Source organism: Engraulis encrasicolus, chromosome 4, assembly GCF_034702125.1.
Source record: "Engraulis encrasicolus isolate BLACKSEA-1 chromosome 4, IST_EnEncr_1.0, whole genome shotgun sequence".
Classification (NCBI taxonomy): Eukaryota; Metazoa; Chordata; class Actinopteri; order Clupeiformes; family Engraulidae; genus Engraulis; species Engraulis encrasicolus.
This window is the reverse complement of record NC_085860.1, coordinates 19854322-19867801: the sequence shown is the minus strand read 5'-3', so window position 1 is coordinate 19867801 and position 13480 is coordinate 19854322. Positions and strand designations below refer to the sequence as shown.

The following is a 13480-nucleotide window of genomic DNA, read 5'->3' as shown; positions in this document are numbered from 1 at the left end:
AACTACAGTAGCCGTGCGCAAGTGGAGAGGAGAGTGCACACTCAATGAGGTTTAAAACGACAGCATCAGAGGAAGATTGGCGCGACGGTAGTTCTACCACTATTATCATGACTGCACAAACACACACGTCTTCGTTGGACAAAAGGGTTGTTGAACATGTTTCAAAATTAACACCTCAGCACAACACAGCCTCAACGTCAACTGAAAAGGACTCTGCTGATTGAGCCGCGCCCGCGCCAGGCACTGCCTGAAGAGACAAACAGGGCAGCAGCGCATATAGGCCTAATCTTCTATAGAGTTCAAGAAACACTTACTAACAAATACAAATTCATTTCAAACAATAATATTTTTAATGTCCATTCGTCCATGGCTTGTAAATTTCAGCGCAGCTTTCGGCTCTTAGCCTTGATTTGGTGCGTTAATGTTTCGCCAAGTCGTGTTGCCGTCTTTCGCAGGGACAGCTTTGTCACAAATGGAGCATCTGGCTCTATTTGCGTCCAGTCACACGAGCAAAGTTTAACCACACGTTAGATCTCAGCAAGTCCATCAGGGCTGCAACTAGCTACAACTGCAACTACAACTAACTGCAACTAGCTACTACAACTAAGTTAGCCTACAACATATCCTCACCAACTGTCAGCTGTTCGAGTAAACAAACGCTAGTACTTTTTGAATGAATGAAATGTCTCGTGCTCGTCCCGCCCACCCAGGTCCTTCGAAGCCAATCACAAATGACAATTTCACCTGACTACATGGCTATTGGTTCACAGATTTACTATTGACACAGGGACTGTTGAAACGCACAAAAGGTATCGAAATAAGGCACCGTTTTTTTTGTTTTGTTTTGATATTCGATACTATGTGGCTTTTCGGTCGGTGCCAGGACCGGACCGAAATTCGGTACGCAGCCCTAGCTACGAGCATGCCGTTGCGACCAAGGGACACTGTACACGAGAGCTGCCAAAAACTTGCGTAGGCCTGCCGTTCACTTGAAAACAGGCTACGGGAAAGACAGACACCAGCCCTTTTGAACAATTGTGAACCCATCCATGGGTGAGCGAGTCAACCCGTTCCTAAGCCGCAAGCTTCATCAACAACCAAACATGTTACAGCGGACAAATATAACCTTACCGTAAAATGCTGTCTTGACTGCAGAAATCCCAACCTTTCACTTAATCCACACGTTTTCAAAATCATTGGCCACGTTCCCGTTTGTAATCCATATGATATCATAATCAAGAAAGGCATATTGTGCTGCCGTTTAGCTATAGACCCCTTGCACCGCCCTTGACAACCGTCGTTAGAACGAACTCGGAGGACAACCCAAGTCGGAACGCAGCGAGCAGTAGACCAGATAGCCTACGTTACTATGTGATTTAAAGGACGATTTGGATTTGTGGCCTGATGTCACTTACATCCACGTCGGGATGTATTTACTTTTCAACGAGAGCAGCTACACTCAGGAAAGCCTGATGAATTACAAGAGCTTGAAATGCTATCAAAATTTCGAAAAAGGCTGGGTGAGGGAGATCGCATGTAAAGACTTCGGAGATAACAGACTGCTCATTGCGAAGGTAAGACGTTACACTGTTGCACTTTAGGATAGCCTACTGCAGGACGAAAGGCTACAATGTTGTTCGTGGTTCTGGAGCGCAAGCTTGTTTCTGTTATAGGCTACAGTTTAGCATAATTGTTACAACTAGTGATGTTGAATAGGCCTACCTATGACGAACTGTGGGAGAGAAGTGCCTGACCTGTTTGCACAATGCAAACACAGCTGAACGCCCTCTCAAGTAAACGAGAGGTTATTGGCGGTAGGCTATAAAAGAGGACGTTGTAGCATAGGCCTTTATATCGTCCCGCCCCTCTAACATATCATAATAATAATAGTCCTATTCATTTATAATATCATAATGATAGTAAAAGGTCTAATATTAATAACAATTGGGCTAATCATGAACCAATGTTCATCATGAAGTTAAGCAGGGTTAATGTTCATCATGAAGAGTAGTAGGCCTAGGCTAAGCAGGGTTAGGCCTAATACTAATGTTTTTTTTTATTATTATTTTTATTATTATTAACAGGTCAATCACTCCCAGAGAATGAGAGAGACACCATTGACACCTTGGGTGATCTGTGAGAAGAGTGGCAAGATCTTGGCTGCACATTGCAATTGCATGGCAGGGCTGGGCGAGAGCTGCTCTCATGTTGCCTCTGTTCTATGGGCTGTTGAAGCTGGTGCTAAGCGGCGTGACTCCCTTACCGTCACAGACAAGAAGGCCTACTGGGTCATGCCTACTCCCATGAAATCAGTACCCTATGCACGCATAAAGGACATAGATTTCTTTAAGTCCAAAACACCAAATGACAACACAGCTTCCATGGTTCCCCCATCCCCAGCCAAATTCAACACATTTTTAGAGTCTTTAAAAAAATGTCCTTCCAAACCCGCTGCATTGTCCCTCATCCCAAAATTTTCTGATGATTATATGCCACGATCTGCTCAATCTGATCTACCCCCCATCTTAATTGACTTATATGATAAAACACTGAGTGATTCCAACCTTACTGAAATTCTAAATAACATCATCCCCAAATCCTCTAAATTCTGTACAATTACTGCAGAACAACAGCATGCAGTGGAAAGGGAGACAAGGGGGCAGTCTCAGTCACGCTTGTGGTACCGGATGAGGACGGGCAGAATAACAGCGTCCAAATACAAGGCAGTCTGCCACACCAACGCACAAAATCCAGCTCACAGTCTTGTAATGGAGATATGCTATCCGGAGACCAAACGATTCAGAACGGAGGCCACTGACTGGGGCAACAGAAAGGAAGCCAGGGCAAGACAGGATTATGTTGCTCAGGCAAATCAGTTACACAAAGACTTTCAATTGGAGGAATGTGGGCTAGTTATTAGCAAAACCAATGCATACATTGGTGCATCACCAGATGGGCTGATATCATGCACATGCTGTGGTTTGGGAGTCTGTGAAATCAAGGTAACTCAATGTCATTGGACTGATTAAAAGCTGGTGTTGTAATTACCATTGAATGATCTAAGTGGAGATGTGTAATGACACATAGGCCTTGGTGTCAAAAACATTGCCTTTTATTTTGCAGTGCCCTTTCATTCACAAGGATGACTACATTGAAACAGCTTTGCAGGACAAAACATTCTGTCTCGAAAGCCATGGGAAAGGCTACACTCTAAAGAGAGCTCACCAGTATTACTATCAGGTAGGCCTAGGCTAGCCCAATTATTCACATTTAAATTTGTGATTGCATTTATGTTTAAAAATCTATTGACTAAACATAGTACTGAAATATTTATTTAGGTCCAGGCTCAGTTGCTGGCTTCACAGTATGATTACTGTGATTTTGTGGTGTGGACCACCAAGTCCATGACCGTGGAAAGGATCTACCCTGACGTTCAGTTTTGGGACAACACCCTACCAAAGGTCAAGACCTTTTTTGAACTGGCTGTTCTTCCAGAATTAGCTGCCAAATTTTATTCCAGAAGCCCACAGCCAGGAAAGAGTTCAGACATTGAAATGTAGGCCTAACAGTACAAAAGAACCCCAGACATAAATAAAGCAAACAAGAATCACCTGTGGAATATCCATGTATATATAATACAATAAAATGCATTTATTTTATTTGAGTTTAAGATTTTTTTTTACAAAACAACTGAAAAAGGGTTTGTTGATCAGTTCAGTTCTTGTAGAGTTAACTTCTCGTATGAACAGCTACATATCTTAAGATTTTAAAAAATCCTTTCTTGCAGTCACTCAAAGGGCACAACAGAGTCGCACATATTTATTAAGGCACTGCACACTGTGACAATTTTGTCAATTGTTGTCAGATCTGCACTGCGAACCCTGGCAAAATCAATTGGCATCGTTGAGCTGAGCATGCTGTACTTCTTTCTGATGTTCCCAATCACTCTTTCCACATGTATTCTGAGATTGGCTATTCTTCTTGTTTGTTCTACTTCAATCCCACTGAGCTGTTTTTTTCCCTTTGTAAACGCTGGCAATTTCACCATTGCGCAGTACAGTCCAACGGACTCACGGATGTCAAATCCTCTATCAGCCAGTATCAGGTCACCTGGCAATAAGTACTCCAGAAAGCCACTCTCTTCAGTAAGGTGTTTGTCAGACACTCGGCCACCCCACCCGTCTGAGATGAAGCTGACAGTGCCCTGGGGAGTAATGCCGATCAAGTACTTCACAGTGTTGTGGTGTTTGTAGCTTGAGTATGTTTGTGCCTTGGCAAGTGGGTTTGAGGGACATTCTAAAAAAAATTCAAAACAGTCAATGATAGCAACACAGTTAGGGGCATGCTTTCGGAAATCCATAGGCATTGTTTTTTTCAGGTCTTCTCTGTCTGGCCATTTGATTAAGGGTTTGAGGCAATTATATAAAACATCTAACACATGATTAAAATTTCTTGATATAGTTGATTCATTGATGTCACCAAATCTGTAGGCCAAGTCACTTCCAGTAGAACTAAGTTTCATGCGCATGATTGTGAGAAGTAATTTTTGAAAGGGGGTCAACACTGAAGATGCTCTGCCAAGGTCCTCTTTCACATACTCATACAGGGAGAACAGCAGCTGCCAGTTGGGAAGGCCAGTAAAGTGCAGTGTTTTCTTGTCATTGTCTATGAAGCTATCTATATCTAATTTGTATTTGCCCAATTCCTTTCGCAAGCTCTCATTTTCTATTAACAGCTCTTCATATTGATTCATGCTCAAATCGGTTTGGCTGCACATGGAGACATTTCCTCCGATTTCGGTGGTGTTATCTGACACACTCTCTTCTAATTGGCTGATGGATTGCTTTCTTTGCCTGTCTTGTAGCCTGTCATGTCTTCCCTTGCTGTTTTGGGAAACCTCACTGTACTGGTGTCCTAAGTTCTGTGAAGGAGCCCAGTCGGGGTTGTTTTCCTCAATCAGAGATGATGGCTTGCCTAAAAGAAACAAACAAGCAATATAGGATGGGAGACGATAATATGCCAAACATTACCTATCAATGTCTCCCCCTTGTGGTGGTGTGTTTAATTGTTGGCGAGACACATGTCAGTGTTTACATCGACGCGGTCAGTAGGCCTATCCCTACTTGTTAGGCTACCGTTGGAAGGTCTTGTTATTGTGATAAACCGCAAAACATGGAAATTATATGAACATAGGTAAGTTCAGGTCTACTGTCATGTTCTTTCCTTTTATGGTCACGAATTTGTCAGCACCAACACAGGCTTGCAGCAGCCGAAGCTGGTTTATAATTTGCATTTGGTATCAGATCAGCTGTCACTTTTAAAACATCAGCCATTTAACGATGGTTTCATTTATTTATTTGTTATGTATGCCTAAATTACAACACATTAACAGTCATTCTCATAGCTATGCCTACTGATAGTTAGCGTACCTGATATAAAATGATCACTGCAGACTCGAATTATATTTAGGTTTTTGGTGCAATTCTCGCTCAAGAGATCTTCTCTACGTATCCTCCTTAACCATTTTTCACGGCGTTTTTTGTACAAATCACGTCTCGTCTGGGTGTAACGTGCAGCCGGGATTGCAGGCAAACAGTAGTAGCTCCGTTTATCACGCCCAGAGCGGTTTGAACAACCGTAAACAGCGCAGAAATTAACCATGGCGAAGTTTACAGTTACAAAGTAACGCACTGCTCGCTGCGTTCCGACTTGGGTTGTCCTCCGAGTTCGTTCTAACGACGGTTGTCAAGGGCGGTGCAAGGGGTCTATTCTGTTCAACTAACTGATGGTGTGTGGTTTGTGTTATCTGCATATTATTAATTCGTTTCTTCATGATATGTCCCAAAGTTCTACTCCATGATTTGTCCACATCCAAAACACAGACGTTTCCTGAAAACTTTGATTGTAGTTCAAATGTGTTGTCATATTATCATAAAAGCAACTGGCTTCAGTCAAAAATGTAAACATCACGTCTGCCTGAGCTCTACTTCCTGAATCCAATGTTAACGTAAGGTGTCAGCTCGAGTTATGATTCATCAACCCATCTGTCAATCATATTTTCCGGCGCGCTGTTGGTATAAGCATAATCATGCTTAAAGTGGTAGTTCGCTATTTTAGACATTAAGCCCTGATTGTTTGACTTCTGGGGTGAAGTAGAGATGTTCTCATCACAATTTTGACATTTGGTGCTGAACGGAGCATTTGGGTATCCAAGACTGCAGCCCCCCCACCTTTACATTGACTCCAATAGAGCACTCAAGCAATCGATTATAAAATGGCATTAAACTTTTGTTTGAGGAGACATGGAACTCACCGTGTGGTCAGTGGTAGACAGCGATAACTTGACCCAAAAATTGCAGCGAAATATGCCGTCTAACTGTTGTTTAGCATTTGGCGGACCTATTTTTCCCCAGACGCCGTTGAATAGCAGTAGACATCCAGCCAGTAGGTAGCGATAGTGTGTTGTTTATGTAGACATCAAGGAGCGAGGTAGAACGGCTATCTTTGAGCGGGACTGGCTACAAAAACTACAGCTTGCATACAAACCATAGATAGTAACGTAAACAAACGCACCCCTATTTCCGGTCGCGCGGAGTAATACTAGTCAAACCAATACAATCAATGAAGACGGACAATAATGAATATATCTTCTCTGGAAGCGTATTTCGCGGTGATTTTCGAGCCAACGTATCGCTGCCCACCTCTGACCACTCGGTGAGTTTCATGTCTCTGCAAACGAAAGTTTAATGCCATTTTATGATCGATTGCTTGAGTGCTTCATTGGAGTCAATGTAAAGGTGGGGGGGCTGCAGTCTTGAATACCCAAATGCTCCGTTCAGCACCAAATGTCAAAATTGTGATGAGAACATCTCTACTTCACCCCAGAAGTCACACAAACAGGGCTTAATGTCTAAAATAGCGAACTACCACTTTAAGCAAAAACTGGCGGGGCATCGGCGGAAAGCCAATTAAAAAACAGATTCGCTGCCATTGACTCCAAGTCATTTAGAAATTGTGCTTCATTTTCTGCAGTACCGAGTTTCACCATCATGTTAAACAGTGTTTCTCCATAGCCACTGTGGTGTCGCTGTTTAACCAGTTTTATCAGAACCGCCGGTAGCAGACAGGTCAGACAGATAGCTGAATCACGATAACAGGAAGAAGGGTTTAAATTTGGATGTCGCGTTTATCGCTTTTATATCTGTAAGCCGTGCTTCAAGTGCTTACATTAAGAACCGCCTCTGATGTCAAGGCAGATCTATGAACACATGCAACCACAATTACTGTTCGGAAGGTTCAAAGTTCAAAGGTCTGGAAATAGGTCATGTTAATGGGTTAAGAGGTGACCCACCTGGTTAGCAAATCCTGCCTGAAACGGTGAAAAGGCGTGTGTATGCAAACCCTGTTCAATTTTCCACCTTTTAGGAGTGAATGACCCTGTGTTCCAGGCTATTACATCATAATATATTCACACTTGCCTGGCTGGAAATACTTCACCAGTGTGTCCCTATTTAAGTGGAACACTCCATAGAAACGTATGAATAAACAACAGAAATACTCAAAACAAACAGGTCAGCTGGTTTTGTCAGCCACATCAGGGCTGCAGCCTACAATGCTCCATTGGTCACCGTAACAACACACATCCCACCCCAGGAGTTGCAGTTCCATATTTGCAGGCCTCTGGGGCCTGGACATGCAATAAAGGCCCACACCACCATCACACACAAATGCTATACACACACACACACACACACACACACACACACACACACACACACACACACACACATGCACACACACCAACACACCACCACCACTACCTGCATCACTATTACCAGCAAGTCAATGTAACTGAGACCCCCACATGGTCAATGCGATTGAGGCCCCCATAGGGTCTGTGTTGTGTGCTGGCCACTTCATCTTTAATTATCTGCAGGTCCACGGTAACTTGTTTTGTAGGCTACAGGAGCATTGCAGGGCTGCTCTCCTGAGGGCCATTAGCACTTGCTGGACTTGGCCATTACACAGCCAGTGCAAAATCAAGCTGCATACGGGTAGTGGTGTTTGAGGGTTTGTTCTCTCCCCCTCTCTCTCTCTCTCTCTCTCTCTCTCTCTCTCTCTCTCTCTCGCTCTCTCTCTCTCTCTGGTCCTTTCCAACAGTGCACGCTTGCTTGGAGGTCTCTCTCTCTCTCTCTCTCTCTCTTTCTCTCTGGTCCTTTCAAACAGTGCTTGCTTGCTTTGACCAGGGTACTCCCAAAATGCTCCTCAGGGGGAATGCGGTTTGTTTTTTTGTGAGAGAGGTTCACAAGAGGAGTGTACATGTTTACACAAAACCTTGTTTCAAAGAAGGCAATCAAGAATGAATGCAAAACAATGAAAAAGCAATTCACCAACCCGGGTCAATTACATCCAATGCACAGTCAAAGGTCTTGTCTAGGAACGTGCTATATGGATGTTTTGCAGCGAGAATTAATTGGATATCCATTCCCAATTTCCCCTCCAAGGTACCAATGATTCAAGTCAATGACTCAACCTTTAACCCTGAACTATACATAGCCTATCTGCTTGTGCAAGATGGTGTTTTTATTTTGGCATTATGCCCAGGACCAAGCGGCGACTACACGGAGGTAGCGAACGGCCTTGGGCCTGGATGAGGTCTGCGACCATAGTGCTGGTAGTCTGCGATGTTGAAAGCGAGGAGATGTGGGAACATGCCCCTCGTTAAGATGAGTATTACTTCAGTCCGCTGCCTAGTGTCCGTGCCCCCTCCTTTCAAGAAAGGCGGCTGCCCCTCTCTCACTCTCTCGGTCTCTCTCTCGCGTGTTCTCTCTCTCCGAACTCACTGGCTGTGATGAAAACATGTTTCAATACTAACACTTGGTTACACACCATGTTTCCATTTCGCTAATGTGCTACTATTTGTTCACAGTGTGCTCGTTTGCTATGAGTCGACCCTTGTGGTTGTTTGCAGTCTAATAATGTGGTGCAGTGTGAGTGTGTAGTAGTGGTATTCGCAAGTGTTTTAGAAATTCCGAGTATCATAGCTGAGTGTGTGTGGAGATGTCATGACAATCCTGGAACGTTGACCAGTTACTATCTACATGCTATCATCATCATTGCAGAGCCACACCTCCTGGAGACCACAGCCTCAGATAGACTGAGATGGACACTTGTACCCCATGGATGGAGCCTGGTTGGATAGGGTGGTTGTGGGTGAGACTTTTAAAGACTAAAATGAACCAGAAATCAAAAAGGAGAGAATAAATTTCCCATTGTTTAAGCCTCATCTCTGTGTTCTGGTATGCCTGGTGGTGTATGGTCACTCCTCAGGGTAAATGGACAGTAAATGGGGGCGCCGCATGTGCAAGTGAGGCTATGTGCCAAACCAATGCCCCAACCCAATGAGAAACAAGTTGGATGCCTGGACAGAGAACAGATTTTCGCTTTTCCGTTTTCCTTTCTTGTCAATGTCTGTTATGAGAGTTTTAGCATAAGATCTAACTCTCTGTGAATGTCTTGGAGAGATATGACCCACTGAAGTTTTAGTAATCGAAAATCACACACATTTATGTTTTCATTTGCTCTGACCTCATGGTGGGCCAGATGTTTTTAATGCCCGGGCCGGGTCTGGCCTGCGGGCCTTAGTTTGGAGACCAAGGCTCTACACTGTTTGCCGTTTGTCGTGCATGTTTATTGGCCTACAGACCACAATGGCTCTCCAGGGGCACTGCTTTGCTGTCTATAATGTCTGTAAGGGTTTGTGGTGATATTCGGTGAACTATGACTCTTCTCTGCACTTCTCTCTGTCATGAAACCCTCAGTGTTTTGTGATTCTCTCTGGTCCATGGGTCTTCTCTGACCTGTGCTAGTCTCTTCGCTGGGGCGTCTGTCTGCTTTGTTGCTGGGAGCTGCCTGATTCTCTCTGGTCCATGGGTCTTCTCTCCTCTGTGCTAGTCTCTCCATTGGGGCGTCTGTCTGCATGGTGCTCTGGGGTCATCAACTTCACCATGTTGTTCTGGATGCCTTCCCTTAATGGAATTTAATGAAGCCCGCTAGTCTGTGTGTGTGTGTGTGTGTGTGTGTGTGTGTGTGTGTGTGTGTGTGTGTGTGTGTGTGTGTGTGTGTGTGTGTGTGTGTGTGTGTGTGTGTGTGTGTCTGTGCTCGTGCGTCTCTGTGTGTGTGTGCGCTTCTGTGTGTGTGTGTGTGTGTGTGTGTCGCCAAGAGAGTCCCAGAGACACGATAAACAGGAAGTAATTAGATCACGTTGGTAGTTGCAGAATGGCTCCAAATGAGCCGGGCTGCTGAGACTGACGCCAGACATTCAATCTGCTCCAAACCCAAACCCCTCAAGTCCCCCGTGTGGCCTTAAAATATGGGCATCAGAGGCAGTGGCACAGGCACACATCCCTTAGATGACGCTAGGAGGAGAGAGAGAGAGAGAGAGAGAGAGAGAGAGAGAGAGAGAGAAGAGAGAGATTCAGTCAGCAAGAGAGAGATATAGGGAGAAAGAGGTGGATGAGGGGGATAGAGAGGGAGGTGAGAGAGAGAGAGAGAGAGAGAGAGAGAGAGAGAGAGAGAGAGGAAGAGGAAGAGATAGAGAGGAAGGAAGGAGAAAGATGAAATTACATTATTAGCTTTGTATTGCTATGCTGGGTACACACTTGCTTTGTGGTGTCACACATCAAAGGTGTAAAAGAAACTCCCATCGTTTCATTTATTCATCCGTCCATTTTTCCCATGTGAAGCAGACCCAAAGCACACAGTACAGCGCCAGGCCTTACTCGGCTCCTGTCAGTCGGGATGGCTGCCTGCCAGACGGGCTCGCAGGCTAGTGGAGATAATAGGAGCGAAAGTCCAGCTGGTCGGCTCTCTCATCTGAAATCTAGCAGGAAGAAACATGCACTGACTACAGTAGCTCGCTCCCCTCTTGGTATGTATTTCTGTAAGGCTTTTCAACTAGGGTAATAATAATAGAAAAAGAAATTAATTTCACATTCACAGCAGGAATCATACCAGTAAGAACAAAAACGTATTTCAACAGTTGATCAGATGCAAAGCTAATTGGAACAAATCATGCTGAACCAAGGACACACAAAGGGAAAAACGTATTGCTGGATCACAGGATGGGGAACCAGTGATGTCTGCTCTCTCTCTCTCCCTCTCTCTCTCTCCATTCCTCCTCTCACTGCATTCCCTCCTTTCTTAATGCCTTGAAATCGTAGCCTCGTACGCCTTTTCCCCCACGAGGCTCCTCTCCTTCTCTCTCTCTCTCTCTCTCTCTCTCTCTCTCTCTCTCTCTCTCCATTCCTCCTCTCCTGTGAATTCATAGCCTCTCACGCCTTCTCCCCTCACCAGCAGGTTGGGGCCAGTGCCATCCACTCGTGTGTGTGTGCGTGCGTGGTGCGTGCGTGCATGTGTGTGCATGGCAGGAGGTTGGTGCCTGTGGCAGCTCGTCCAGTGACAGCGAAACATAATAGGGCTTATAATTAGTGATGAGGTGAGGGGGGTCGAGCAACAGACTCCCTTCTCCGCACTGTCATGCTGATAGATACTGAGGCTTACACAGGGCCTAGAGGAGAGGAGAGGAGAGGGAGAGGAGAGATGAGGAGAGGAGTGAAATAGAGGAGAGGAGGAGAGGAGAGGATATAAAGGAGAAGAGAAGAGAAGAGAAAAGGAGAGGAGAGGAGTGAAATAGAGGAGAGGAGAGGAGAGGAGAAGATATTAAGGAGAGGAGAGGAGAAAAGGAGAGAGGGAGAGAAGAGGAGAGGATATAGAGGAGAGGAGAGGAGAGTAGTGGGGAAGAGAGGAGAGGAGAGGGCAAAGGAGGGAGAGGAGAGAAGAGGAGGAGAGGGAATGAGAGGATTGAAATGAAGGAGTGGAGAGTGGAGGAAGGGGGAAATGAGGGAGATAAAGGAGGGGAGAGACAGAAAGGAGAGGATAGACAGGGAGGAGAAGCTTGAGAGTGCAGAGAGGGGAGGAGTGGAAAGGACCTGGGAGTAATGAAAGAGCCCTCTTTCTCTTTCATTACTCCCAGGTCCTTTCCACTCCTCCCCTCTCTGCACTCTCAAGCTTCTCCTCCCTGTCTATCTAGATTAGATGAGGACAGGAAGAGGAGAAAGGAGGGAGGTCTATTACTGACAACTGAGAGAGAAATATAAGGAGGAGAAGAAGACAGGAGAGATGTGAAGAGAAGAATAAAAGTTTTGAGAAAGATGGGGTTGGTGGGTACACTGTATATGGTATCTAATAGAGCAGAGGAGACAACACATACATACACTCACACACACGCTCACATACACACTCAAGCCAGCAAATGCATATCACAGCAGGATTTAAACAGTAGCTATTAGCCTGAGCTTTCAGCGCTGACTGGACTGTGCCATTTGGTACTGCACAATAGCACACAGCAATGGCCCAATTTGGTGTACGCGGAGACAAAGACCCGTAGGAAATCAAGCACATGCACATTCATATACACAGAGACATTCACAGCCACATGCAGGCACACGCACACTCACACACACACACAAACACACACACACACACACACACACACACACACACACACACACACACACACACACACACACACACACACACACACACACACACACACACACACATATTTCCAATCTGTATGTGACTGGAGACACAGCCCTGTAGGACATCAAACGCTGGCCATCAGTGCCTCCCTGGGGCAACGGGAGGAATAAAAGGAGATCTGTTTGGCTATTAGCTTTGAATAGATAAACACACACACACACACACGCACGCACGCATACAAACACACACACACACAAAGAGACATTTTAACAGTTGGGCAAGATTTACATCACCCCTACGTTTGTGTGCGTGTGTGCGTGCGTGCGTGCGTGCGTGCGTGTGTGTGTGTGTGTGTGTGTGTGTGGTTTTGAGCACAGGTTTCATTATTTGCCAGTTCCCATCACTCCCATCTGCAGTAGCTTCTGATCTTCCTCCCCAGCCATTTAATTGGCCGTTAACCTCGCATCTCTGGCGACGAGCGGGCGGACATTTTATGTGGACAGGATGGACACGCACACACTACAGAAAGTGGTGGATGGTGTGTGTGTGTGTGTGTGTGTGTGTGTGTGTGTGTGTGTGTGTGTGTGTGTGTGTGCACGGGTGTTGGCAGAAATAATAAAACAGGTGGGCCCAGAAAAAAATGAACGGGCCCAACCCCAAAACGTAGATATTACAAGGCTACTGCGTTTGAGGGTATGTCTGGTTTGTAAGCAAATCACTTCTACGTGAAAAGCAACTGGAAAAGTGAGAACACAGACGCGACACGTCAGACACAAGTACCCCCATGCGTGAGCACTCACACACACGCGCGCGCGCGCGCTATGGTATTGGTAATCAAGAAGCCTGTAGGAAATCATCATACTATGCCAAGCATGCTTCGCCAATACGTTTTGGATTAAAACGCTCTTAAATTGTGAATTTTGAGCATGCTGTAGCG

The 13480-nt window shown here is 45.3% G+C and overlaps 2 protein-coding genes across 2 annotated transcripts; one reads left to right on the top strand and one right to left on the bottom strand.

Annotated features, from left to right (window-relative positions):
- The first annotated feature begins 1394 nt into the window (after positions 1-1394).
- LOC134447394 (uncharacterized) lies at positions 1395-3630 on the top strand. The gene is made up of 4 exons (XM_063196843.1): positions 1395-1574; positions 2085-3002; positions 3124-3240; positions 3339-3630. The coding sequence occupies exons 1-4, from the start codon at positions 1428-1430 to the stop codon at positions 3558-3560; spliced, it is 1404 nt and encodes a 467-aa protein (XP_063052913.1). The 5' UTR covers positions 1395-1427; the 3' UTR covers positions 3561-3630.
- Positions 3629-5470, bottom strand: LOC134447404 (uncharacterized). The gene is made up of 2 exons (XM_063196858.1): positions 5430-5470; positions 3629-4974 (listed from the first exon to the last, which is right to left on the bottom strand). Exon 2 carries the CDS (start codon positions 4775-4777, stop codon positions 3788-3790), a length of 990 nt encoding a protein of 329 aa, XP_063052928.1. The 5' UTR covers positions 4778-4974; positions 5430-5470; the 3' UTR covers positions 3629-3787.
- Positions 5471-13480: the final 8010 nt, after the last annotated feature.

What these genes read in the sequence shown, in the direction of transcription:
- LOC134447394 (XM_063196843.1), top strand. Translation starts at nt 1,428, where the DNA reads ATGTATTTACTTTTCAACGAGAGCAGCTACACTCAGGAAAGCCTGATG. An exon ending in ACAGACTGCTCATTGCGAAG is followed by an intron (nt 1,575 to 2,084) that starts GTAAGACGTTAC and finishes TATTATTAACAG; the next exon opens with GTCAATCACTCCCAGAGAAT. An exon ending in CTCACCAGTATTACTATCAG is followed by an intron (nt 3,241 to 3,338) that starts GTAGGCCTAGGC and finishes ATATTTATTTAG; the next exon opens with GTCCAGGCTCAGTTGCTGGC.
- LOC134447404 (XM_063196858.1), bottom strand. Translation starts at nt 4,777, where the DNA reads ATGTGCAGCCAAACCGATTTGAGCATGAATCAATATGAAGAGCTGTTA.